The 25,099-nt window shown below is 55.2% G+C and overlaps 9 protein-coding genes across 9 annotated transcripts; 4 read left to right on the top strand and 5 right to left on the bottom strand.

Annotated features, from left to right (window-relative positions):
• Positions 1-758: 758 nt before the first annotated feature.
• On the top strand, positions 759-3,300 carry PHACADRAFT_263338 (uncharacterized protein). Its single transcript, XM_007400383.1, has 14 exons — positions 759-961; positions 1,018-1,130; positions 1,190-1,254; positions 1,318-1,391; positions 1,450-1,602; positions 1,654-1,944; positions 2,000-2,053; positions 2,109-2,210; positions 2,266-2,300; positions 2,359-2,404; positions 2,460-2,520; positions 2,579-2,586; positions 2,646-2,669; positions 2,731-3,300. Exons 1-14 carry the CDS (start codon positions 794-796, stop codon positions 3,145-3,147), a joined length of 1,611 nt encoding a protein of 536 aa, XP_007400445.1. The 5' UTR covers positions 759-793; the 3' UTR covers positions 3,148-3,300.
• A 2,041-nt stretch (positions 3,301-5,341) lies between these two features.
• PHACADRAFT_263336 (uncharacterized protein) lies at positions 5,342-7,236 on the bottom strand. The gene is made up of 4 exons (XM_007400382.1): positions 6,974-7,236; positions 6,782-6,923; positions 6,453-6,720; positions 5,342-6,388 (listed from the first exon to the last, which is right to left on the bottom strand). The coding sequence occupies exons 2-4, from the start codon at positions 6,804-6,806 to the stop codon at positions 5,431-5,433; spliced, it is 1,251 nt and encodes a 416-aa protein (XP_007400444.1). The 5' UTR covers positions 6,807-6,923; positions 6,974-7,236; the 3' UTR covers positions 5,342-5,430.
• Positions 7,237-7,372: 136 nt separating this feature from the next.
• PHACADRAFT_177948 (uncharacterized protein) lies at positions 7,373-9,123 on the bottom strand. Its single transcript, XM_007400381.1, has 5 exons — positions 9,043-9,123; positions 8,637-8,983; positions 8,526-8,587; positions 7,754-8,471; positions 7,373-7,703 (listed from the first exon to the last, which is right to left on the bottom strand). The coding sequence occupies exons 1-5, from the start codon at positions 9,098-9,100 to the stop codon at positions 7,593-7,595; spliced, it is 1,296 nt and encodes a 431-aa protein (XP_007400443.1). The 5' UTR covers positions 9,101-9,123; the 3' UTR covers positions 7,373-7,592.
• Positions 9,124-9,125: 2 nt separating this feature from the next.
• PHACADRAFT_151955 (uncharacterized protein) lies at positions 9,126-10,893 on the top strand. Its single transcript, XM_007400380.1, has 3 exons — positions 9,126-9,572; positions 9,626-10,072; positions 10,124-10,893. The coding sequence occupies exons 1-3, from the start codon at positions 9,179-9,181 to the stop codon at positions 10,732-10,734; spliced, it is 1,452 nt and encodes a 483-aa protein (XP_007400442.1). The 5' UTR covers positions 9,126-9,178; the 3' UTR covers positions 10,735-10,893.
• Positions 10,894-14,127: 3,234 nt separating this feature from the next.
• Positions 14,128-14,853, top strand: PHACADRAFT_151954 (uncharacterized protein; the record flags this gene model as incomplete). The annotated part of the gene is made up of 3 exons (XM_007400379.1): positions 14,128-14,461; positions 14,513-14,631; positions 14,690-14,853. The coding sequence occupies 3 exons, from the start codon at positions 14,128-14,130 to the stop codon at positions 14,744-14,746; spliced, it is 510 nt and encodes a 169-aa protein (XP_007400441.1). The 3' UTR covers positions 14,747-14,853.
• Positions 14,854-15,441: 588 nt separating this feature from the next.
• Positions 15,442-16,416, top strand: PHACADRAFT_263332 (uncharacterized protein). The gene is made up of 3 exons (XM_007400378.1): positions 15,442-15,785; positions 15,841-16,014; positions 16,073-16,416. Exons 1-3 carry the CDS (start codon positions 15,540-15,542, stop codon positions 16,259-16,261), a joined length of 609 nt encoding a protein of 202 aa, XP_007400440.1. The 5' UTR covers positions 15,442-15,539; the 3' UTR covers positions 16,262-16,416.
• Positions 16,417-16,543: 127 nt separating this feature from the next.
• PHACADRAFT_263330 (uncharacterized protein) lies at positions 16,544-18,024 on the bottom strand. The gene has a single exon (XM_007400377.1). The coding sequence runs from the start codon at positions 17,737-17,739 to the stop codon at positions 16,678-16,680; it is 1,062 nt and encodes a 353-aa protein (XP_007400439.1). The 5' UTR covers positions 17,740-18,024; the 3' UTR covers positions 16,544-16,677.
• A 431-nt stretch (positions 18,025-18,455) lies between these two features.
• On the bottom strand, positions 18,456-22,609 carry PHACADRAFT_177943 (uncharacterized protein). Its single transcript, XM_007400376.1, has 12 exons — positions 21,941-22,609; positions 21,585-21,891; positions 21,460-21,533; positions 21,279-21,409; positions 21,130-21,214; positions 20,856-20,972; positions 20,177-20,801; positions 19,991-20,117; positions 19,828-19,938; positions 19,522-19,774; positions 19,295-19,464; positions 18,456-19,244 (listed from the first exon to the last, which is right to left on the bottom strand). Exons 1-12 carry the CDS (start codon positions 22,181-22,183, stop codon positions 18,539-18,541), a joined length of 2,949 nt encoding a protein of 982 aa, XP_007400438.1. The 5' UTR covers positions 22,184-22,609; the 3' UTR covers positions 18,456-18,538.
• Positions 22,610-23,488: 879 nt separating this feature from the next.
• On the bottom strand, positions 23,489-24,843 carry PHACADRAFT_151948 (uncharacterized protein; the record flags this gene model as incomplete). Its single annotated transcript, XM_007400375.1, has 5 exons — positions 23,489-23,721; positions 23,761-23,977; positions 24,034-24,151; positions 24,215-24,600; positions 24,664-24,843. The coding sequence occupies 5 exons, from the start codon at positions 24,841-24,843 to the stop codon at positions 23,600-23,602; spliced, it is 1,023 nt and encodes a 340-aa protein (XP_007400437.1). The 3' UTR covers positions 23,489-23,599.
• Between the last annotated feature and the right edge of the window lie 256 nt (positions 24,844-25,099).

Here is a 25,099-nt window from a genome sequence, read left to right as displayed (position 1 = left end):
TCTTGCAGCGGGGCCATGCGGGGAGTCTACCCAAGCGGGTGAACCTGGCCACAGCTGCGAGGTGACGGCTATTTGGCCAACTGCCACCCACGAAGGGTCGCTGAAAGCGATCGAGACATGTTTCACGAGTTGTAGATGGTCACAGAAGACGAAACGCTTGGCGGTGGGTTCCAAGTCAAAGAACTGAGTAGTGAAAGTGTAGTGAAGCGCGACCACGCTGACGGTAAAGCCTTTCGAGAGGACAGAAAGATAAAATCGGAGCTGGCCCGTCCGCGTCCATAGTAGTTTCTTGAAAGCCATCACCGTGCCACTGTGCCAGCGCCCAGCCGCGACAAGCGCTTTCGTCTCTTATTAAGCGCCAAGGAAATATCCGGGTCCTTGTTTCTCTCTTTCTTCTCATGAGAACATTCGAAGCCTGCATCGCCTGCCAGCAATATAGCTGTATGAGTCACACGGCCAACAACAGCTTGAGGATCCGTTGCTTGACTCGTGAGGGCGGCGGGTGAGTGGTTTGCATCGGCTAAATGCGTCATTCATGCGTATCCAGGCACTCTTCGACAGCTGAATACCTTGTCCTGGTTCACGGTCTGACGACGAACAGCTGCAGATTCTTTATTGTATTGGCCACTGGCGGTGCTGCAGCGCCTATCATGGATAACGACATCGATGCAATGCCACACTTACAAGGACCAGATACCAGAGGCAGTACTTGTATACCGCAATGCGTCCTGGACCCAGTCGCTCATCCTCTACCATGGCCCCCGACTCCCGCCCTCTCGTTATTCGCTACTTGATGGCCTGCATCAACGCCGTCGACGGCGCGGCCACGTCGCCAGTCGCCGAGGCTGCCGTTAACGCCTTCGCCACTTTTGCCGATTCATCGAACGTGCCTGCGGTTACCGAACTCAGCAAGACTTTGCAGGCCTTCCAGCAACGCCTAAAGTACTCGAAATACTGCAAGGTATACAACAACGCACCTTCGTCTTCACGGTCACTGACGCTGAGAGCTCCGCGAAGAAAGAGTGCACCGCGCTTGCAAACAAATGTGGCGACTGGGCGCAAGAATTCGAAGAATGGGCAAAGGCTGTCGACAACACCGAATTGGCTCACGTTGCTAGCGAGCAGAGCATGTATGTTTCAAGGTCTTGTCTCAGCTCTTCCGACAATCATCCTCACACAAGGGCTGCAGGCGTTTCGAGGACATGATGCTCAGAGTCACGAAGATATCCTCAAGATCGCGTTGGAAACTGTTGTGTACGTTATTTGACCTAGATTTGGCTGTTCTCTTGTTCATGGGTGCTCATATATGCACGACAGGGGGCGCCGAGAAGGTCAAACGCGAACTGAACTCCGTGGAGGACGACATGAAGCACCTCCACGAGCTCTTCAAGGCGGGTAGTTTATGAGTGGGATGTCCCTACTTGTCGTGTCGCTGATACCTTATGACAGACGCGCGCCACAATGAGCAACGACGCCACGGCCGACCGCGTCCTGGAGAAGGGGCAGGAGAATTTGGCGCTCACAAGAGAGCTGAAGGCAGACCTAGTGCAAGCTCGGGTCCGTGCGACGCCTTCTGGACTAAGCAAGTCCGAGGGAGAGCAGGTACGCCCCATGGCATAATCTGTCTTCGTTGTGCTAAGGCATGAAGTATAGATGTGGAAAGAATTCGAAGCCCAGGCTGGCAGGCCCAGTCAGGTGCCTACCCCTAATGCTGCGAAGATGGATGAGCGGGATCAGGACCTCATCAATTCAGGATTCCGGAACATCACCCTGCCTGAGATCCGGTCTGCCGTTGCGGACTATGAGAAACGGACGGGGGTGCGATCGGTTGTACCTGACCTGAAAGACGAGGTTTTCGTCATAAAGGCATCCAATGGGGAATATCAGGAGTCCACTGGCAACGCCCGAACCCAGATCCACATCGGTAACTACAAAGGCCGCCGGGTCGGTTTTTCTTCTTCTTATCTGCCCCGCAATCCAACTGACATCTCGCTTACAGGTTGCGGTCAGGAGATACGTAGTTGGAGTAACCGATATTGACGAGCTGAGAGAAGTGCGCTGCTCCTGAAAATGAAGTACTGAATGCTGATAATACGTGCTCGTCACAGCGTTTCCTTGCCGAGATTTTGATCTGGGGGCAGCTCAATCATTCACGCATCCACCACTTCTTTGGTGTGACCAACGATACCGCATTGGCGCATACTGTGATCGTAAGGAGTTTCCCGTTGGTCGAGTCTCCCTTCTAATATTTCATTGATCGATCAGGTCTCAGAATGGGAAGACAACGGCAATGCCGCAGAGTATGCATGCGCATTTTTCTTTTTACAATGCCTGCTAATGAGATCGGAATGTTGGCAGCTACACCACCAAGAGGCCTGGCGATCTGGCTGTCAGGCTCCGTTTGGTAGGTCTTTGCCTGGGTGCTCTTGGTGCTTTACGCTGACACGAACCCTGGTAAGTTGATTGGCGCGGCCGAAGGCTTGATATATCTGCATGGCCTTGGCATCGTACATGGGAATCGTACGTGGTCATATGCTGTATGTCACTTTTGTTTGCATGGCTGACGCCTCGATTTCAGTTAAAGGCGTAAGTCACATCATTCGCATTTGAACCTGGAGATCCGGTGGTGCTGACATTTGGCTAAGCGGAACATCCTGGTCTCCAACGAGGTCCGTAGCTTTCTGAACTTATGTACATATGCTTCAACAGGACTGACGATCAGCAACGCAGGGTGAGGCCCTCATCACCGGTTTCCAACGCGCGAAGCTAGATGCCGATACTGAGGAGGACAAGGTGGTATCTACCCGGCGAGAGACGGACCAGAACTGGACGGCGCCGGATCTAGCGGACGCATACCGACGGCCGTGCGCAAAGCTTGATGTCTGGGCGTTCGGCATGATCATGTACGAGCTGCTGAGTGGGCGGGTGCCCTACCACGACATTCGGGGTCAGGGGCGAATCCTGAAGCAGATCACGATCGGAGTACTGCCGGAGCGGCCCCTGCACGCGCTCGTCACGGACGAGCTGTGGGAGCTCATGGGAGACACCTGGAACCAGAAACCTGAGGATCGGCCTAATATGGAACAAGTCCTTGTTCGTCTACGTGTGCTGCAAGCGACGAATGACTTACAGAACGCCAGTCCTTGATTTTGGTTAGATGATATGCGCACGCTGTATTGTAACCGTCGTCATATACGACCATGGACTTACGGACCCTAGCATAGAATACCCTGCTCCGGGATTTTATATTTCAAGCTTGTCATGTGCGTTCTGTAGTTGTGAACTGTAGGATACCTTTCTTAATACCACAAACGTGTCCTGAAGCTTGACACTGGGCCCATGTGATCCGCGCCTGTGTTTCCTTAGGATACTTTGGAATAATGTCTTCCTGTGTTTTACCGGCCCAGCACAACAAGGCGACAGCGGCGGCGGTCGCTATCCCGGTCTGAACGACGCGACCACCACCAAGCGCTGTCTACAAACCGCCTCGCGCGTCTCATTCGCGTTTCTCTCTCTCTCGCCGCGACTGCCCTCGCGATGTCCTCTACCAGCATCAGCGACCGACCTCGTCGATCGACACGCGCACCAGCAAAGCTGTGGCTCCCGCTTCCCTGGCCTCGCCTGCGGAGAAGAAAGGCAAGCAGTGCGATCCTGATGCGCCGCTCGACTCGGAGCACCTGTTAGCGAACAGCGGGAGCAAGTTGACCACCGTCGACATTGCTGTAAGTCTACATGTACTCTGAGACTCAGCACAGAGCGGCATGGCTCACCCGCCGCCTTGCAGGACGTCATAACACAACGGGCAAAACCCGCATCCAGTTCCGCGCGAGGTGCGACTGGACATCATCTCCAGTACCGCATCCAGTACCACATCCAGTACCGCATCCAGTCGCGCAATCAGTCGTGGGAATTACTGTCGTGATTGGCTGAACCCCTCCAGAAAGGCAGTGTCAAGTACTAAAAATAGAAGTGATGCACTGCCCCAGTGCCCGACGCTGTCCACCCTTGAAGCTTGAAGCTTGAAGTTGTGTCAGTGTCCAAAGCAATTCTCAGATTATTTCGCCAGCCTATTTCTCAGGTGCCGGCTGAATAGCGGCACAGCGTGATGGCGTGATGGGAGATAAGCAATATTCCGCGCGCATTCTCAAGGCTACCTGCCAGATTGAGAGGCTTTCATGCGACTTTGAGTGCGCTGGCTGCTGAATTCACAGGGGCTAGCACCCCTCCGCCCGTGCACATCGACACTGTGGCCGTTAGCCAAATGAAGGGAACACCCAACCCTTCCTCGCCATAGCTCTTTGCTCGCCGAGGATGTGGCCCCGGAAATCGCCGCGCTGCTCACTGCGCGCTGAGCGCTGGGCGCATGCATCACATGGTCCCATGCAAGGGCGACGCGATTAGATTTGTGGCTTGTGACGCTATCAAATCTGTAGCCTTGACACAAGTTTCACGAGAACCAAAAATGTGTTATTTATGAATAAATATTTAGGCACCGCAGCAATTATTTCCACTGACACAAGGGTGGACAGCGTCGGGCACTGGGGCAGCACATCACTTCTATTTTTAGTACTTGACACTGCCTTTCTGGAGGGGTTCAGCCAATCATGACAGTAATTCCCACGACTGATTGCGCGACTGGATGCGGTACTGGATGTGGTACTGGATGCGGTACTGGAGATGATGTCCAGTCGCACCTCGCGCGGAACTGGATGCGGGTTTTGCCCGTTGTGTAAGCTACGAAAATGTCTTGGACCTGTCTGAGGAGTCAAGGGCGCTGCTGTGTTCTCTGCTGCTCAGATCGAGTTCAGCAAAAGTGGTTCGCCGACTCATGGCTCCTACTGTTCAGATCTGAACAGGAGCAAAAGCGCCGCCGGGCGGGTTACCACAACGGGATATATCTGCTCGTCTCTACGATACTGATTGCTCCGGCTCGAGCACTGATTTGACCTACCGCGCGAGGTCCTCTGTGCGCATGCACGGCTGGGTGCACTGATCCCGGACGACGCCGCCTCATTCACCTCAGCGCTGGTCAACTTCATGGCCGACTTGGAGTCAGCAGAGTTCCCCGACGCGCTGTCGTGGCTGCAGCTCCTTCCCGAAAGCACATGCTCGCGACCCTGGCGCCGACAACGCCCACGGCGCCACGAGCTCGCACACCATTATGGCGAACGAGACCTCGTCATACTCTATCACGAGCTCGTCGTGTGCCCGGCGGCGCTCGCGGAGCGCATGCTCGGCAATGAGGAGGCGCGCACCTCGTTGCTGGCCGTGTACGGCAACGCCGGCACGTTGGCGATGCAGTCTCTGACCTGAGTGGCAGATGCAGCCCTATATTGTTCAGAGCGTCAGCACATCTAGTAGTACTTCTAGTCTTCTACCCCGAATATCTATGTGTACTCTACATGCCGCCACAATGTAGACAATTGCAATTCAACCCGTCTTAGCTTTCAGCTGTCGCCAAAGGCAGCTGAACATGATGATCCCGATACCGACAATAATGAGCTCGAGTCCGACATACGTCTTCATCCCCACAGCAACTCCCGCCCCACCCCAGACTGCACCGCACACCCGCCCGGTGTAGTTACTGCATTGTATGGCGACACTGATCCGAGTGTTCCAGTGAGCAGGAACCTGCTTTGACAACAGCGAGAGCGTGACAGTGCTCGACAGGTTGAAGCCCAGCGCAACAAAGAACCACGCGAAGAAGAGCCCGACCCGCGTCACGCTCACTCCGGCCAGCGTGCCGAGCAACACCAGCAGGCCCAGCACCCCAAGCGACGTGCCTGCCAGCAGTGTCAGCCGGTCCTGCAGCCGCCGGGCAAGGAAGACGTTCGCGAGCAGGAACGGGAATGTGCATGCTCCGCCCAGCGCGATGAGGTTACCTGCGGCGTACGGCGAGAAGTTGAACGCGTGCGGGCCGTAGGCGAAGTGGGCAATCGGAGCGGTGAACACGGGGATGTTGGACTCCCAAGCACCGAGAATGAAGAAACAGGTCATGGCGAACCAGCACATGGTCGCTATGACACCAAACTGGGCGGCAGACATTCTCGTATGCCGAGTTGAGCTGTCGAGGGACTCGGGATTGCTCTCCACATTGGTGGGAATAGCGGCTTCTGTCACTTGTGGGTCGCCCTCGGCCCTGAATTTTTCGCGGGACTTGGATGGCCCCGGGGTTTCCGGTGCGGGAGTATTCTGAGGGACCGTGGTCGTCATGAGCTCGATCTCTTCAGCTGCTCCGGTGGACGTAGGCGTGGGAGACGGGGCTGTACGCGGGACATCCTCGAAGTTCATTGCTGCAAAGACCCACCAGGCGGCCCAAATAGCCGCCATCATCCAGGCGGGGCTGGTGAACCCATTGAACACGCTGTTCCTGAACCCGACCTTGTAGCTGTGGAAGACCCCGACCCCGATCATAAGAATCGTTTCATGTTCAGCTGACGGGAAATACTCACAGCAAACCGCCGAGAAATGGCCCAAGGCTGAAACCTATACCCTGTCCCAGAACGAGCCAGCCCGCCAGTGTCGTCCTGCGCCTGATGCCGACAATGCGGTGGTCCGAGCAGTACCGCTTCGAAAACATCCAATATGTGAAGCCGAATCCAGACACGATACGGCCAATGAGGATCAGGTACAAGAAGTTGGCGGGGTAGGCCAGTGCATAGAGTACGTGGCCCAGAAGTGCAGACGCACACGCAAAATGCAGAGGGATGCGGTAGCCACCTTGAGAGGTTCATAGATAAGAACGCAGGTATGAAGGTGCGAGTCATATACATAAACACACCTTTGTCAAACTTGAGTAATGGCATAAGCGCGATACCGGAGAACACTGTTGGGATACCGATAACCAGACCAGAGAACGTAGACGTCCCACCCAGATGCTGCGAGTACGCATTGGATGAACTGACGACTATGAAGAATGATATCTGCAATTATTCCTTGAGCACTCAGCTCTTTTGCTCAGTTTAATACTCACTTGTAATAATCCGCTGGTGAGGAGAACAATGACGAGGCTGACGCGCTTCGGAAGCTTAAACTCGGGATCCTCCTCTGTTGGCCCCGCTATATCCGCAGGCTGACCTGTCGCCGTTCTCCCTCGCGAGAACAACGGCCACCTACTGCGTTTTCTCTCGGGGAACGCGAGGCTGAAAGCCGTCGACCGAACTTCTGCGTGCGCCATCACTGAGCGCGCTGACGTTTACTGCGATCTCGAGCAAGTGTTTAAGTTGAGCGGTGCTACCCCGCAAGTGGCTGTGAGTTGGGGGACCAAGAGGGGGGGAGAAAAGCGAGGCGTTAAGTATGAAAATGCGCCGATGGATGAGTCGATCACAGGACGATCACATGCAGACGCGTGATGGGAAGAGGCGCGCGCGTCGGGAGACCGTCTGTCGGCAAGACTAAGCAAATATGTATGAGACGATAAAATCTAAATAATCCAATTCAGAGTGTGGTAGAGAAGTACAAGGTTGAGTACCATGCTGAGAAGAGAGCCTCATCCCAGAGGAGCGTCAAAATGACGTGCACCAAAAATCAGCACGACGCAGGCATGCCTAACGTAAGGACGACAGGTGATAGTCGAGGCATACTGGGTTCAATCATGCCTTCTTTGACGAGAGAGCTGCATCAAGTAGTCTTTCTCTGTGCATGTAGCCCACGAATGTCCGAAGGAAGTCCTCGTAATCGTGCGTCCGACTTATGTTCTCAGTCTGTACGGAGGTCAGTGCATGAATTATGTTGGCGACAGCTACGGACTTACGTTCGCTCGTTTAGCACTTGTTACCTCTTCTTCCACGGCCCTTTTCCCTTCAATCGCGCTCCGTACGCAGCTTCCCCATGCTGTATCGAGGTTGCGCTCAGGCATGTCCAAGACGCGCATGACCAGCTCCATTTTTCTCGCACCAAAGTCTCGTACAAACGTCTGCCCAGGCGCTGACGACTGCAACGACGTCTCGAATACCTTATCGGCCTTCTCCACCAGCTCTTTGTCCGCCTTGTCCTTCCAGCCATCAGGATTTGCTTCATCTAGCCGGCGCTCCAGCGCGTTGCGTTCACGTTTCAGCATCTCCAACGCGTCGCTCGCCTTCTCGTACCTGTCGTCAATGATCGCGAGCAGGTTGTACCGGCCGTCAGCCACGCCCTGGACACTATGCATCTTGCGCTGGAGCGCCGGCCGGACGATGTCCATCCAGCCTTGCCTTCCAGACGCCTGTGGCAGCTCGCCGACATCAAGTGGCCCATTCGTACGCAGCCCATCGAGTTCCCACACATGTCCGTGCGTCGGTACGTATCCGATGTAGTGGAAGGTATCTTCGCGCTCCTGCGAGTCGCTCGCGCTTTGTTTCGTCTGCGACTTCTTAGGCGTGCCGAGCTTGCGACGCTTGGCTGGATAGCCCTCAGGCCGTGCTTTGAGGGTTTTGGCGTACTCAAGCGTGGTCCTTGCGAGAGCATGCTCTGCTGCGCGGATATCTACTGGCCTGTGCTAGAACATGACTACACATCTGGGGCGATAATACACCAAGCCGGCATACCTAGCCATGGAATTGTGTGCATCTCGTATGAACGAGCAGTCTGTGAATGATAATCCTCTCATCTACCAGGAATGAATACAAACAACGGATTGTTCATATAGGGCGGCTCACCAAAGGGTCCATCTTGAGGGTATTATTATGGAAATCGCGCAGCTGCGCAGAAAATGAGACGTCCTCCATATTCAGACACACATTTAAAATTGTTTGGGAAGCGCAGGCATCCACGCTAAGCTGGTAAGCGAACCACACATCCTCTGCATCCGGGTCTGCAAGTTCCTCTTCGAAGTTCACAGCGCTGGCGCTAGAGTCTCGCTGGCTATCTGCAGGACATGGATAGCAAAAGATGAGTGCACGGATCTCATGTTCCAAGTGGGCGGTTGCCCATGGCTCAATAGAGTAGATTTCCGTGACCTCGAGATGCTGCAAGCCGAGCTTGCGTAGGAGGATGGTGAAGCTACCTGTGGCAACGCAGACAGCTCAGAATACAACGTCCAGGCCAGATTGAAACAACACTTACCGGGATCTGATTCTAAGACCGCAAAGGGTCTGCCTACAAGGTCGACAGCACTAGACATCGTGGAGAGAAACGTACAGGCGCAGCGCGTCGCCCGTTATCTGCGCGCGCCAGTTTCAATTCCCGGCCCGTCAGTGCTATGCTGCCTCTCGCTCTCATCTCCCTTTTGCAAGCTCAGCTTGCCTATTCTCAGTCTTCGGTACAGCTATCGCTATCTTTGAACAGCCTCTACTCCTCTTACTCTTTTGCACACACCACGCGGCCGACACTCTTCTCGTTGCCAACGACCCAGAATGCATCAGTATCTGTTGCGCTCTGCTCAGCTTCAAATTCAAGCGCACCACGGTTCTTCCTGTCGAACAGCAGCAGCATAACGCAGCCAAGTGAAGATGACATAGGTCAGGATGGTGTCTACGAGGTTGTCGTTGGAAATCAAGGATATGGATGGTGGACGGGGGCACTGAGCGAAGGTGGCTTTCTCGCAGTCGAGAATGCAGGACAAACGTCGTTTCAGATTGGTGTGTCTGAAGAAAGTGAGTCGCTTTACATTTGGTTCCTGACGTTGCGCTAAACTATGAGGCTCTAGGTCCTATGCACGACACAATGGACGCGTTTCCGCTCTTGGGGGATACAGCCAGCAACCAGGGTTTGCTCTTCTCCCCACCACTCGCGGATGCACCGCCACCTAATATACCCACTTACCCGAACTACACTCTTCCATCGGCCAATTTATCATATCCCTCAGCGCCACCCTCCTTGCAGGTCAATGTCTCAGTATTCGTCGTACCAACATCTGCTCTCGCTTCGGCTTCAATGCCTCTGACGGCTTGCGCCATGAGTTCTAGCGACATTCAAGGGAGCATCATGATCGACGACACAGGCAGCGCGAATAATGGCCTTTGGCTCAAAGACCAAGATGGGTGGAGGTGGCAATGGCTGGTCAGCGGGCTGCAGCCGCAGACGAACTATACCGCATACGTGGTGCAGAACGAGACGAAAGTCAGTCAACCTATCAATTTCGTCACGAAATCTGGTATGCGTCGCGATACTAAATCTTGAAATGCTTTACTAACTGTGTGTACAGCAACATTCTCCTGCCCAATTGTTCACTCGCTACCTTACTGTCCCTCAATCGCGTATGCGGTCCCATTGGTCGCGCCGCAGTTCCCAAACATCGCCTACACTGCCAATAACCTTCCGTCGAGCGTCGTCTCACCGCTCCTCGAAGTACTCTCGAACTTTACGACGTCGCTCCTGACCTTCCCCTGTGGGCGCGACGAATACAGTCCGCTTGTGTCATGCGCAGACTGCCAGGCGGCGTACCGCAAGTGGCTCTGCACGATCTGGTTTTCGCGCTGCTCCGAGGCGGTCGACCAGCCAACGAACACGGACGGCAGCGTGCAGAAGCCCATGTCTGCGCTCGCGCCCCAAGCGTCGTCCGCGACGCCGCGGAGCCCAGGCCTGCAGCCGTTCGCGAACGGTTACACGGCGCTTCTGCCGTGTATCGAGACGTGCACCGCCGCCGACCGCGCATGTCCAAATTTTATCGGTTTCCAGTGCCCTGTGCCCCAGTTTAATGCAGCGTTGAGTTACGGCGTCGGGTTCATCGACAGCGGCGAAGAGGGCGTGCAGGGACATGGGTCAACAGGCGTCGCGCAGGACAGATGGGGGAACGTCTGGTGCAACGCGGGATGATGTTGACATTGAGTGATTGTATTTTTTTCGCTTGTATTTGTTTCAGAAGGCTGATGAGGCTGGTCAATGTATATCTCGGTATTATCCATGCAAATGTGAGCTGGCGGCAGAGACTATAAAGTGGGACATGCTGTAAACCTGGTCCCGTGTGAGATGCGTTATGGTTTCTGATATCGTCATAGTCTCGCCCGGCCGGCTACAGGTTCCTCTAGTTTTAAGAGACAGCGTGATCTCGCGTGCTGCAGTGTGGTGCGGTGGTGCACGGGGTCACACAAAATGCTGCGAGTGCACGGAGTCTTGACTGAATCTTCATCGTACATGCTCTCACCGTCGAACTGGCTTCATCCAAGTTCGTGAACTGATTGCACAAGTGGGTAGATTCCTGGATACCGCAGAGCTCTTAGCGAAAGTTGGCCAGTACCAGGCGTCATCTGCCTCGTTGTCGCTGTCAACAAATACCATGGCCCTAGCGTACGCCCCGCAGGACGCTTTCTCGCTCTTCTCGAATGAGCAGCCCAACAAGACGGCGAGCGCAGACCGCGACGCCAGGCCTGCAGGCACGCACACAGCAGAGGCTGTAGCCTTCGAGCGCCTATCCACGGACTAACAGCCAGATCTTTGAAAAACTTACTGTAAGGGCGCAAAGCTAATGCCCTCGGAGTCGATTGGGTCTGTGCGAGGTGATGCAGTGACCAAGCTTGGCGACAACCTCCATCTTCCAGAGTTATAGTCCATCACAGCGCTCAGGAACAGCACTAAGGGCTGTTTGCGAACTGCTTGTCATGCAGTTCGTGTGCAGCCCGAGGAGAAAGAGTACTCGCACATCCTCGTGGACTGCATCCCAGGATGTCGTCTCGACCTTGCATGGCCCGCCCCCTCTCTGTGACCAAAGCTGCGCGGTATCAGGCATCCGCGCGTCTCTGTACCCGAGCTGTCAGACCAAGTTGAACTCGCACCACTCGAGTGCTATGAGCCTACGATCAACGGTAGAGCGACAAGGGCCCATTCGCCGACAGCAGGGAGCAAAACGCCTTTCTGAACCGCCTCGTGCGCGCACGATCCGCGGGTCGAAACCCCTGCCGCGATTCAAATATCGCGGACCTCTGACTTCGTGCACAGCGACTTCTACAGGCACAACATCATTCTCAATCACGACGGCGGCGCGTGGCTCATTAGCTGAAAATCTGCCGAGTTCCACCCACTCGTCTCCGAGTCCGCTACTATGATGCCGCAGTGCAGCAGCATGAACGGTTTGCGGCATCGCTTTCTTCCCAGCGATGCATCATGATGCACCTCACTACGAACCCCTATTATGGATGGTACTGATAGCTTGGTAGGCTGTCGTTATAATTCTAGACTTTGCTCGAGGCGTACTTCGTGCTCAATTCCAAATCACGTGGAGAGTAGCAGCTGAAGACGGAGTCTACCTTCAAAGTCTCGAACTGCGTCCTTCGGGGTGTCGGATTGACTAGGTGGAGCGGCCGCATGGACCGCCCGGAAGATAGTTATGTAAAGGATAGCAGGGTTTATGACGCGCCCTCAAGGTCTCCGCTCGGAGCTCCCGCTGACCGTCGCATTCGGTTGCATGGCAGTGCTTCCATTTTTCAGGACCCTCAAATGTCCGTTCAACTGCTATTGGAGCAGGAACGATCTCGCCGATTTAGGTAAGTTGACTATTTTAAAACCTAAGAAGAGCTTCAGGCTTTGCCATGCACCACGGTTCTCGTTGGCTACTCAAATCTGCACGTCGAGGCGGAGTAGGCTTTTTTGTCATGCTCACTGATGGTGCCTATCTAGTGACGTTCCTGGGTGGCTCCAGGTCCTACGTGCAGGCTTTCATCTCCGTGCTTCGTGCTTCCAGGAGACTGTACTGACAGCGTCCATATAGCGGCTCCAAGATGTCAGTACCTGGGGCCAGGAGGTCTCCACTGCCCTGCTTCTCCCGTGATACACGGATAAACGAGAAAGATGTCCTTTCAGCATTCGTTGAATATTTCATATTCTTGCCCGCGAATGGGAGAGCTACGTGTGCCACAATGGACTGCTCATGGAAGAGCTGGCCACAAGATGCTGGTTCACGTTCATCCTAACCTACCACGTGCTGATATCTTCTCACAGAATTAGTCTTGCTATCTAAGCATCCTGTTGGGGGCTTCGAGACGTCTGTGATGCGGCGGAATACGAACGGTTCCATACCGTTCTCCGGCGAAACTTGCTAACGGCATCCGCCTCTGCTCGAGGGCTCGCTTAAAAGTTCAAGGCCTAGCATATCGGGGTGCCTGCGGCGTGTTCTCGCCGTCAGGGTGCAAGTCTTGCATAGATGAGTGTGTCACTCGTCGCCATTCACACGCCACGACTGTTTCTAGTGGCCCCGCCGCTAATTTGATTATCCCGAGGTGGAAAAGATAACGTGTCTGCCAGCCTGATAATCACACAAAGATCGCGGTCTCCTCTGTAAGTATCCATCAGACCGAACAAATCCCCTCGCTCATGGTGGGTTCTCTGAAACCGTCTCATATTCAGGACAGCTTATTTCACTGGTTAGCCTTGATTAGTTCTATGATTGTGTGCATATTGACAGCGATTCTGGCTATGCTGAGAAAGTGAGTTTTCGCGTTTTGACGGGCTTAGCGCTTTCGCTATAAAGCGTGAGAGCCTGTACAACATGAAAGACGTGATCTGAGCGCACTCGAACTCAGCAACCGCCGCTTTTCAGCTCGTCACTGAGACAAGTCGAACTGCTGTTGTATGTCTATCAGGCTTATTTCCGTAGCGGGGTGCTAACTGAATCGCCTCACAGTGACCGTATATCTTTCGTTACGTACTGTGCCTAGGCGGCCCAGATTGTCAGCAAGCTAACACAGTCTGATGTGCCTGGTTCAGTACCCTGAACTCATTGTTCGAATTTTCCAGAACAGACGTGGCGTGTTTCATCCACACTCGATCTGGGCCTACGGCGTTCACCGGCCTCATCAAAATTTGCAAGTGCCACGAACGCTCACAGTGAAGCGCTGTGTGGCGCATTTGCGCTACAAGGCGGCCGCTTGGTGCGGAAAATGCTGATCAGAATGCGGTATGCAGACGCAGTCCGGGCATAGGGGGTGTCTAGTGTTGCTAATTGCTCGTCGGCCGCCGATCTTGGCGGCGCCCTTGGTCGCTCCGATCTTTTTCTGCTCACAAAGCCGTAATATGGGGGCGGCCAGTACCACAGCGCGTCTCTAGCAGTGGTCGTTGTTTCATCTGCCTAGGCTATACCACATGTGTCTGCCGAGCGAAATGCATGGACGGCGTAGCTAGACCGCGAGGCGGCTAGTGAGCGCGTCGGGACTATTGGATCCAGTTAAAAAGGCAGGCTCCGAATGCTCTTCCTCTAGTCAAGGTCCACATCTCACCATGCACTTCACACAAGCTTTCTCTCTCCTCGCTATCGCTTTGGCGATCCCAGGTTTCGCGTCTCCGGCTAAGCGGCAGGGACCACCAGGGTCAACAGTTACCTTGGAGAGCCCTGGAAGCATCACCGCTCCTGCAAATGGCACCAGCGTAACTGCAGGCCAGTCGTTTACATTCGGTGTAGCAGTTCCCGAGTTCGGCCACTGTCATCCAGGCTATACGCCCGTGAACGTCTACATCCTGGCCAGTCAGCCGACTACATCCGACTTGAACTCGACCTACGGGTTCAGCAACTACTTGTACTACTTCGGGGACTATTTGGTCAATAACTTCCCAGGTCTGTACTCTACGCACCTTGGCATAATATAGGGGCTAACGGCACCTCCAGGAGGACTCCCGAATATGGGTACGCCGCCGCCGTCCACCTTGACGACGCCGGACCTCGGGGAATCGTACTCTGGACAAACGGTATATTTGGCTACCATTGAAACTATCGAAGGCTGCCCGGTAGGCTCTATCTCGTATATCTCATGGCAAATATCTTAACTCATGACACTTATCCCAGCCCGACGGTTTCTGGGAGTACGCGGTTGACTCCACTGCGCTTTCTTACACCGAGTAAATGGTCGTTGTGGCTCTACGGAACGAGACGGGGTGGGATGATGCTTGGTATTCGTAATTAGTAAAACTTGGAGACTTGATGTATAACAACACTATGTTTCTCTGTTCACCTATGATATCTCTCTTCGGTTCGCATCGCATGCCGTGCAGAAGCGTTTTAAATCGTGCGCACCAATATTAATGTTATGACGTGTGCTGTGGTCTTCCAGATAATGAGCTTCAAAGCTGCTCGGTAGAGAGGTCTTAGAGCTGTAACAAAGAGGAAACACGGGCTGTTTTTGCCGCATCTTCACTGCGTTTGGGATGGATGTCCGATTTGCCTCCGGAGGCTATGGCTTTGTGGCACTGATAGACGCTTACACTGCAATTTATCCCGCGCTTTCCTTTCCGGGAGCACGCGACGGATCCGCACGCCTGACGGCGGACTCTCACCGTCCACTGCAGGACTAGAATCGGTTGTGCCTCCGTCCTCTCGCTCTTCACACAGACCGTGTTCTCTAACGAGTCGCCGCGCATCGCTTCGACTTCAATGCAAGGCAGTCCCCGCACAGATTGGATATCACCGTTTGATCTACACATGTGATCGGATACCGCCGGCGGGCCTTGGCGAGCCAGGGTCAACCGCTCTGGATCCGTCGCCAGGCAAGTGGGCGCCGTCGCCTACGTTTGCCCGGCATGCGTATAAAGGCTCCACCTGACCCACGCCGAGACCTCAGCCCTCTTCGCCCTTCTCTGGCTCTCCCAAAACACTTCTCATTTTCCTTTCTAGTTTCACTTCTACTCCTCATTCCGCCATGATTTTCGGCCTCGGTTTCATCTCCCTCGCTGTTGCCGCTGTTTCTGCCGCACCAGCAGCTCTTTCAGCCAGGCAGTCAACTGTTGGCCCTCAATGCGCCGGTCTTGGCCCAGGAGTGTTTGACGTCGCCTACAACTTCACGCTCACTGCCTGGAACGCCACAATATCCACTAACGATACTGGTGTCCCGCTTGTCCTTGGTCAAGCTGGTGCCGTCGACGGGGCGGAGTTCAAGGTGTTCTCGGTACGTGCTCGAATCACCTACAATATGCTATGTACTCACTCGATCTTTTCTGTAGACATGGGCGTCGTACCCCTTCAATGACTTCCCCTTGCTGACCCTTCTGCACGGAGGTCTCTTCGGCAATGGCACGTACGGCAATGTCGCACAGGCAAGCCAGGTCGAAGCCGGTGATCCTCCCAGCTTCATTATACCTCCTCAAAACCCCACCCCACAGATTTACTGCGGTGTCGTACGTACAGACGAGCTCCTCTTGGCACATCGTGTTCCTGACGTCATTGTCCACACAGGCGGACACAGACCCCGCACACGGCGGTTACCCACAGCTTGCCGTCGACGGCGACACCGACTCGTTCTCCCTGTGTCCCACCTCAGGTTCCCAGGTGAACATCATCTACAAGTCTACGCCCAACAACTACGGCCAGTATATCTACGATGAGTGCTACGACGTCAAGCTGCTCATGCTTGGGTTGGATTAAAACGCGTTTGCGATGACCGTCTTTTGTCATGACGAACTAGTGGACTTGGGACTCTTGGACACTGCTACTCGGACCTTCGTAGTTATTCACGTACGATACTAGACACGCTACTACTTGTTACACTGTGCATATCACCTAATTTCACTCTTGTTGCTGCAGTAGATGCCCTCTTGTGGCTGACGACTCATTACATAGCAGCATGGTGCTCCCTCGGTACAGGGGCAGCATCACCGACGCTCATGCACATGCACTGGAACCTATTGATGCGTCAGCATAAAAACGTCCCGAGTCTGCTGCCCTGATTGTACTCACAACAAAAGGTGAAGCGATACCCAGCTTCAGCAGAGACATCGGGGCCTTGACATGCAGTTGCATCTGCCATTAATATTGCAACCGTGCCACAGACGTGCGTCGTGCTACTGGAGGAATGCCGTCAGGGGACATTTGGTCCTTACAGCATCATACTGTAAGTAGTCCTTGCCCCCAATCCATTCAAGCATGATCCCCGCCTCTGCGCAAACCTTCGCAAGCTCATCCATCATCTGCAATTGCGGTACCAAGTCTTTCTGAATTGGCCTTGCAATATTCCCGCTGCACAGCCCCATATCGATCATGGTCAGGCTCTCTAGAAGCCACCGCCGGCCTGTGCCCTGCTTGACACTGTCATGGTGGTCCCAAACAGCTTTCGTGAATGCTTCGCCACGGAGTTCGGCGCAACGATATCCCATGCACGTCACAGAGCGCACTGTCGGTGGCAGACGCATGAGGAGTTCTGGAGTAGACACCGGCACGCTGCACACCAGTGTCTCCAGGCGCGGGAATGACGACAGGCTCTCGTCGATGAGCGCCGGCTCGCACAGACTGTCCCAATCGTAATTGAGGAACGAGAGGTGTTTGAGGCCAGCTTGATACTGCCGCAGATCTTGCATGAGGTTGTACGTCTTAAGCGGTTGCAACACCGGCTTCCGCACGTACACGTCGAACCTGTCGAGCCTTACACACGGATCAGTGATGACTGGTTGGAACTTCCACCGGTAGTCCGCCCGGCTGAGATGGAGAGAGAGTGTGTGCATATTGGGACTAGCAGGGATTTGTAGCCATGCCTGGAGTCTCATTCCAACCGAGAGAGAGCGCAAGTAGGGGCTGCGAACGAGACTGCGCGCCGCTTCCCATGCGTCTATGGTTTGCGGATCAATATGGAGGACAAGCGTTGGGGCGGTGCGCACGGCAGGGCAGCGTAGGATGTCTCCAGATGTGAAGGATATCTGGTAATCAAGGTGGAATGTCCTCAGACTGTGCTCTGGGAGCTGTGCAAGCCAGTGGAGGTGCTCGAAGCCAGGGTTCAGGTTGCGCGAAAAGGTCTTGTAGACGAGGTGTCGGATGGCTTCCCGCAGTTGGGGGCATGTGTTCAGTGTCCAGGTCAGCGAGGCGAGCTGAGGTGAATTGATGTCGAACACGATGGAGCGGTAGAGCGTCATGCATGCTGGAGCTGACCAGGTGCGACAGACAAGAGCTGTTTGGGCGAGATCAGCAGAGGAAAGGTGAGGGAATAGCTGGAGGAGGACGTCTCCGTTGCAAGACTGTGCTGTCGACATGCTGCTGGATGTGGTGTGAGTCTGACATTATATAGAGTATACGCCGGGGTGCCGCTTGGCCCTAGTCGCCTCGCTGGTGTCGCGCCCGAAGCGGTAACGCGCCCGGGTGACCACCGGAGTTGTCCGAGCCCGCGCGATCGTGATCGGCACACAGTTGCAGATGTATTGACTGTATATGTTCAGTCGGTGATGAGCATGCTTGATTTCTGGAGACGTACCACTTGGCTCCGAAAGCGAAGGTCCAATATCAAGATCGCTTACAGCGGTACTTAGAACGATAGACACCCCCCGGGCAAATTACGGCATCGGAGTTCGAAAACTCCGCAAGCGCTAGTGCGAACGAAGCGAGACGCGTCCGCTGAAGCGGTAATCCCGCCGTCACCTGAGGCATCCGAGTCTGACCCGCCCGACCTCCCCGTCTTGCGTTTCTCAATCACGCGTGTCGCACCCTCCTCACTTCGTTCGCACTAGCGCTTGCGAAGTTTTTGAGCTCCGTGTGCTGTAATTTGCCCGAGGGGTGTCTATCGTTCTAAGTACCGCTGTATCACCAGTTTCTAGCCCAGATATTGCTGAAGATGACAAAACCATTTGAAGACAATGTTGGGAGAGGAATATCCTCTTTGCTCGCCAAGAGCCTTCAGTGTTTGGGCGTCCATTCTATATACATATATGCTGTTACAATTCAATATGTCTGCATCAACGTGCTACGTGGCCGCACCAGCATGCTCTCAACCTGCCCACCTCCAGACACCCTGTGCGACACACTCTCGCGCATACCTAGGCCTGCTTGCTCAAGTCCGGCGAGCACACCCGTCCATATCGCCTTCTCCGCACCAGGCCCGCACACACCACGGGTCTGGATATTGCCATCAAGCACTGCGCGCACGGCGAACGCGAGAGGCATGCCCACCGTGCGCGCCATCGCCGACGCGCCGGCGTCGCCGTACGCGACAAGCGACGAAGTGTGCACTTCCTCTGCACTGGTATGCAACCCCACGAGTGTCGCCGGGCGCACGACGAGCTCGTGATGTAGCACGACCAGGTCCCGTTCGCCAGGGTGGTACCGCAACTGTTGCGCGAGCACGGTCGCGAAGAGGTCGATTGGTGCCATTGGCGCTGTCGGCACCGGAGTCGCGAGCGTGTGCGTGCTCTCGGGAAGGAGTCCCAGCCAGGACAGTGCGTCCAAGACCTCTGTTGACTCCAAGTCGCCCATGAGGTTGAGCAGCGCTGAGGTGAATGAGGCGGCGTCGTTCGGGATCGGTGCACCCAGCCGTGCACTGAGAACCTCGCGCGGGAGGTCAAACCAGTGCTCGAGCCGGACCTGTCGGTCGACGTCCAGAAGGCCGATGGTCTTGAATGAATGCATCAGAGAGGAAAAGCCAGGGTACCTGCGTTCTAGTTTAGTGATTGCATTGCGGACGCCGACGCTGATGCTTACCGTATGGTCCCGCGAACCAGCGTCCTCAGGTCCTCGACCTTCCCTAGAGAGTATACATCCGCGTAATGCAAGCTATCCCGATTGGCTATCCCTTCCAGCTTCAGGACATCTGACACCGGCATGTCGGGGAAGCCCTCCTTCAAGATGTTCTTTCCCTCGATCTCTCGGAGCTGCCCCAACCAACTATCAACTCAGGGCGAAAGCATGTAAGATCGAGAGCGACGCACCTCGCCACACAGCTTGAAGCGCGCACCATTAAGCGCAGCGCCGAGCACGCCTCGCGGACTCCAGCTGAACTTGTACTTGAGCGGAATACCTTCGGCATGCTCGGGCGCCGGCAACCCGCCGCAGAACGACGTGAACGACACCACACGCTTGTTCTCTGCCTGAAGCTTCGAGAGCAGGGAGATGGCGGAGCAGTGGTCGATGCCCGGGTCGAGACCAATCTCATTCAGGAAGATCACGTTGGCATCGACGGCCCTGTCACACGGTGTCAGCTCGAGCCGGACCGGAAAAGGCGTGCATGTGCATACCGTTCATGCAAAGCGCGCATCGCGGGTGAAATGTACGATGCGGTAACAAGATGCTTCTTGTGCTTGAGGCATATTTCGGCAACGATTGGGTGGAAAGGAACCGGTAGTAAACTGCGGTGAACGCATAAGAGAGCTTGTTTGGAAAACGAAGCACAGCACTCACCTGACCACGAGGTCCGCTTCCTCGACCAGCTGCCCGACCCGCTGTTGGTCGCCCATGTCGACTAGAACAGCCGACGCATTGGCGTGGTGCGCCGTCAGCCGTTTCGCCTCGTTCAGAACGTTGCTCGCTGAAACCAGCCCGTCAGATACAGCAGAATACTGGCGCATACACCCAGCTGACACTCACCAACAAAAAGCTCCACGTCGCCGTGCCTCGCAATCTCGTCCACAGCAGGTCCGGCAACCATGCCGCTCCCAAGCATCAGAACTTTCTTCCGCACTGGCGCACCGCCGGCCTCAGATTTGACGACCCCAGACTGTGACCTCCAGGCCCCAAGCGGGCCGTCCTCCAGCCAGCGATGGCGCTCCGCCAGGACCCCGCCCTTCGCCGTCGTCGCGCGCTCCAGCGCCTCCGCCCGTCCGCGCTCGTCGCCGCCGACGACCGGCGCGCCGCGGTAGCCTCCGATGACCGTACGCAGATACGGTAAAAGCACACGCGTGAAATGCTGTGACGCATCGCGCGGCAGTGCCGTGGGCAGGATGTCGACCGCCATGACCGTCACGTCGCGCAGGTGCGCTGGGAGCGCCGCCGGGCGCGTGCTGAAGAACGGCGCGCTCAGCGTCGAGTGCTGCGGCAGGAACTCGAGCCCGCCCTCGATGTCGCAGCTGATGTCGCCGACGCACGTGAACCGGCCCGGCCCGACGCCTTGCGCGGCCTCGAGAGCGAGGCGCAGCTGTTCGTTGGTCATCGTGCGCGGATAGCCGCGTGCCCAGCCTGCGCCGTGGACGAGGAGGGTAAGGTACGGGGCGATCTTCAGTGCGCATACAGTCAGCTGCAATCCAAGCTGAAAGAGTCTGGTACCTACCTTCTCGTGGAAAATGGACGTGTACTGGTCTGGGTTCGCATAATAATGTGAACGCTCGTAAGGACTGCCGTCTGCGCGTACGAAGTAGTCCTTTGGCAACGCATGGACAACATAGATCTACACATACAAACGCAAATGTTAGACAGCTTTGGACATGCATATAACCATGGAGCTCGCCTTATGCAGGTCGGTATCTAGACCGCAAGAAAGAGACAAGTGTCAACCGCAATGTAGAGTCTAACTAACGCGAATGACACCAACCTGGATTACGGACAAGCCGCGGCAAATCGTCGACGCTCACTCGTTGAATGGGCAGTTCGGCCAAGAGGTCTAATGCGCCCTGAGCAACTTTACCTGTCCTGAAGATAGTTTACTATCAGCAATCGTAGTGCGTAGCATAGAAAAAACTTGGTCAAATATTACCCTGTGACACAGATGACAACCGGTCCGAGAACCGGAGGGGTACCCTCGGACGCTATACGGTCGCCGACAAGTTTATGCAGAGAGTTGGTGAGTGAAGGCAGACAAGGATGTGTGTGCGGACGTGGTGTGGACTGTAGATGTATTAACACGGCAGAATTTCCGCTGTCCTGGTCATACTCACAAGGAAAGGCGAAGCAACACCCTGCTCCAGCAACGCGTGCGCCAGAGCTGCGAGGGACTCCAGCGCTCCGGCAACTGCAAGTGATCGTTAGTTCCGTTCCGAGGTAGGATACTTGCTATGCTGACCTCCAGCGTACCACCCGAATCCTACTGTTCGCTTTCCGCTGTCGTCAGTCAGCAGTTCGTAGTCTATCAACGTGGGTCGTAGTCGGTCTATCTGATGAGCCGATAGAGTTGGAGGATTCAAGAACTTGGACAGAAGTTCCATGTTATATTCTTGCCCTTTGTGTGTATGCGAGAACATCAGATGTGTCCGGGGTACTACTTGTCCAGACAGAGGAAGCGGGTCTGTAAGGACTTCACTCAGAGGCGTCTCCTTGATTCCGACAATGATGTGTGCAGGCGAGAGGGTATCGTGAGGGACTGCTCCAGCCTGGACACAGCTCAGTGCGGAGCGACAGCAGGGCAACAGCAGTACTCACCTCTCTCATCTCGCGCATGGTGAACACTCGCCTATCACAGGGCTGCACAACGACATTCACACCTTCCTTCGTCACCAGCTCGTTGACTGCTTCAGGTGTGAGCGGGCAGCGACGTTCCCATATTCGAGACGGGTCCTCCCTGCGAATGCCGATAGTGAGCCCATTAGAGACCGACCGAGAGTGAGCTGGCGAGTGCGCTCCCCGAGCACTGAGCAAGAGTGGTGCCCGTCGTAGAATGGTCATAGCGCGTCAAACCAGCGAGAAGGGCGGATGGTGGACGGTACGTGGCAATGGTTTCAGTGATAGCGTCTGAGTATCGAGATATATGTAGACTGCCCCGCCGCCGTCGGCGATGGTGCGTTCAAGAGTCGCGTCTAAAGCGTCTCGAGGGCGTAGTACTAGCGGCGGTATATATACCGCGGATAGCGTCATAGGCCGACCGGGCTGGCGGTCACCAGGTGCAAGAGAGCTTGATCCGTCCGGACTTAGACTTCCAGGGTGCGCCAAGCGTCGATGGAAGCGAGCCACTCGACGTCAGTGCCGGCGGCTGCGGGCAGAAGAATGACGATGAGGGATGTGGCAGTGAACGACGAGCAACGGCCATGTCCGGACGGCTGTGGTGGTACCGGTGGCTGAAGCTGAAGAGACGCGTCAAGGCCGTCGCGTCGCGTTTGGGCCTCTTATCCCACGTAAGTACCATCGCGACATCTGAGCCTGTTCGGACTCCAGACTGATGGGACCCCGTGGGACCCCGTACACCTCCCATCGCAACCCACAATATTTGTGTAGTGCTCAGTGAACATTCGAACACGATAAGCTCCAGTGGACTTAGGACTACATCGACTCAGATGAATATTATCGTAAGAATGCACTCTGTCAGGCACACAACGAGTTTAGACAAAAGGTAAGCATACACCGATGGCGAGTAGCGGCCGTGTCGAACTTGATCCAAACCTGACTCGATTCGCGAATTATGCAAAAAAAAGGGATAACGCGATGGATAAGCTATTTTATCTTGTTGAGGAAGCGGTGAGGAAAGAAAGTTTGCATTGAAGGAAGTGGATAGGGCATGAGCTCTGTTCGAAGTCATGTAGGCTGTGAGTCTCCAAACGTCCAGTGCTCAGCGTTCGGCTCTGAGTCCACTGGCATCTGACACCGACAACGTTTGCCATGCTTCATCTGAGCCTTTTCGAATTACGAACCGCATTAAAGTCTAAGAAGTACTGTGGTGAGCACAATATGAGCGAAAGAAGGGAGGTTGCGAATGTGCGGGAGACTGTACATGCAGCTGCCCTGCGACTCGGCGGCGTGAGCGCCGAATCACAAACACCCCTTTTGGCTTAGGTACACTTAGATGCTCTTAGTAGTATACTCGTGCGGGCAGGGAATTAATTGTTGTCCCAGTCGCACTCAATATGTGCGTTCGTCGCGAACGCAAGGGGCCACCGTGAGCGTTGTCGCAGGCGCCCACGCGTCACCGTTTACGGCGAGCGATGAGGTGTGCACCACTCTTTCACCAGCAGGCTTGTACCCCGCGAGCACGACCGAGCGCGCGATAAGCATGCGATGGAACACGACAGGTCGCGTTCGCCATGATGTCCTCCATTACAGCATCTCTATGAAAAATAGACCTGAATGAGACTCTCGGTGGATTCCATCTTACGACCTCCGCAGATACCACACAGAGCCACATCGCTCTCTAGCACCCTTCTCCATCGACATCTGCATCTCCAGGTCGCACATCACCTCATCCCGCCAGCGGAACACTGTCAGAGCCTTCGCTGCTAAGGCACTGCGAGGCACAGGCCTCGTGGCGGGACTTATTGGCGTCACAGCGCGCTGGTCGCGCGAGATCCGGCCGTCAACATCCAGCAGAGCGTCTTCGAGGTCCATCGAAGACAGTATATCTTCAATCGTCAGCGTTGGCGGTGTCGGGTTCGGCGGTGCGACCACGAGCAGATCCTGTGGGAGCGACGGCGCGCTACCAGGTTGGAGCAGAACCGCGAGAGTGCCGTCGGCAGGATTCGCTTTCTGTACCTAGAAAAGGGGTGGTTTGTCAAAGGACAGGTAAATGCGAAAAATGATACACATACGAGCATGTCCTTCTCCACTGTGATCGAGAGGTTAGGAAAGTGTCTCTTGTACGCGATTACATCGCCTTCTCTGATCACTCCTGACTTGACAAGTTCGATTATATCCAGGTCCTCTTTGCTATATCACGCAAGATTAGAGCCACATACCATACGGGCGGGTGCAACAGTTTAATCGGCTCACTACAAGGCAGGACGCTTTGGCGGAGGGTGCTCGCGCATCCACGCCTCATCCTTCCACTCTGCACGGAGCATGCCATTATGGACTCCCTCAGAGTATTTGGCGAGCGAATCCTGGGATTTGGCAGAGAAGAAGCCAGAGTAGATGTGGTCCTGCCACGCATGCGCCGCGCCGAGCAGAAACGGGCTTGTGAAGAACGCCGGGTCGAGCGTTGCCGGGCTCCGTTCAATGTCTGCGCCCCAAGTAGACGACAAAGCAACACTCCCCGACGGGTGTGATGGGTTCACGGAAGGTATGTGCGTCAAAAACGCTGTCGGCGGCAGCAGAGAGCACAGCAGCTCCTTCGACTCCTCAGACAGGTCCAAGAAGTTCTCGTAGCTTATGACGTCCTGCAGGAACATCGAGTGAGCCGCACTGCTCTATGGTGAGTCTCAGAGTACATGTAAGCTCACAGCAATGTCGATAGTAGTCAGCTTGCTCCTGCTGTTCGTCAACAGGTGCTCGAGCTGCGCCTCAGGATCGCGCTGCTTGCCCTTCTTTTCGGCAGGCGAGGCCGGGGCGGCGATAGTTACAGCCTTTGCTGGTGCGCGTGTAGACCGACGAGGCCGGTCGCTGGTGCCGGCAGGGGACATTGCGAGGGCGGCTGTGGTAGGAGATCAAAGGCAACACGCGAATGAGGCGCGCCAGCGACGCGCGAGGCTGTTTGGGCATAGTTTGGCGCTCGAAAGCGATCGTGGCGTTCAAAGCGGACAGCGACCGCTACCGCTTTGTTGCGCCACGTTGCATTGGACCGGCATAACGTAGAAAAATATTATGTCAGAAAGTTTTGTATTATACTACAGTCCACGGATATATAGCTACAGGGAAATTACACAAAACGCAAATGAC

This window comes from Phanerochaete carnosa (genome assembly GCF_000300595.1).
Source record: "Phanerochaete carnosa HHB-10118-sp unplaced genomic scaffold PHACAscaffold_10, whole genome shotgun sequence".
NCBI classification, from domain to species: Eukaryota; Fungi; Basidiomycota; class Agaricomycetes; order Polyporales; family Phanerochaetaceae; genus Phanerochaete; species Phanerochaete carnosa.
This window is presented reverse-complemented; position numbering and strand designations above follow the sequence as displayed.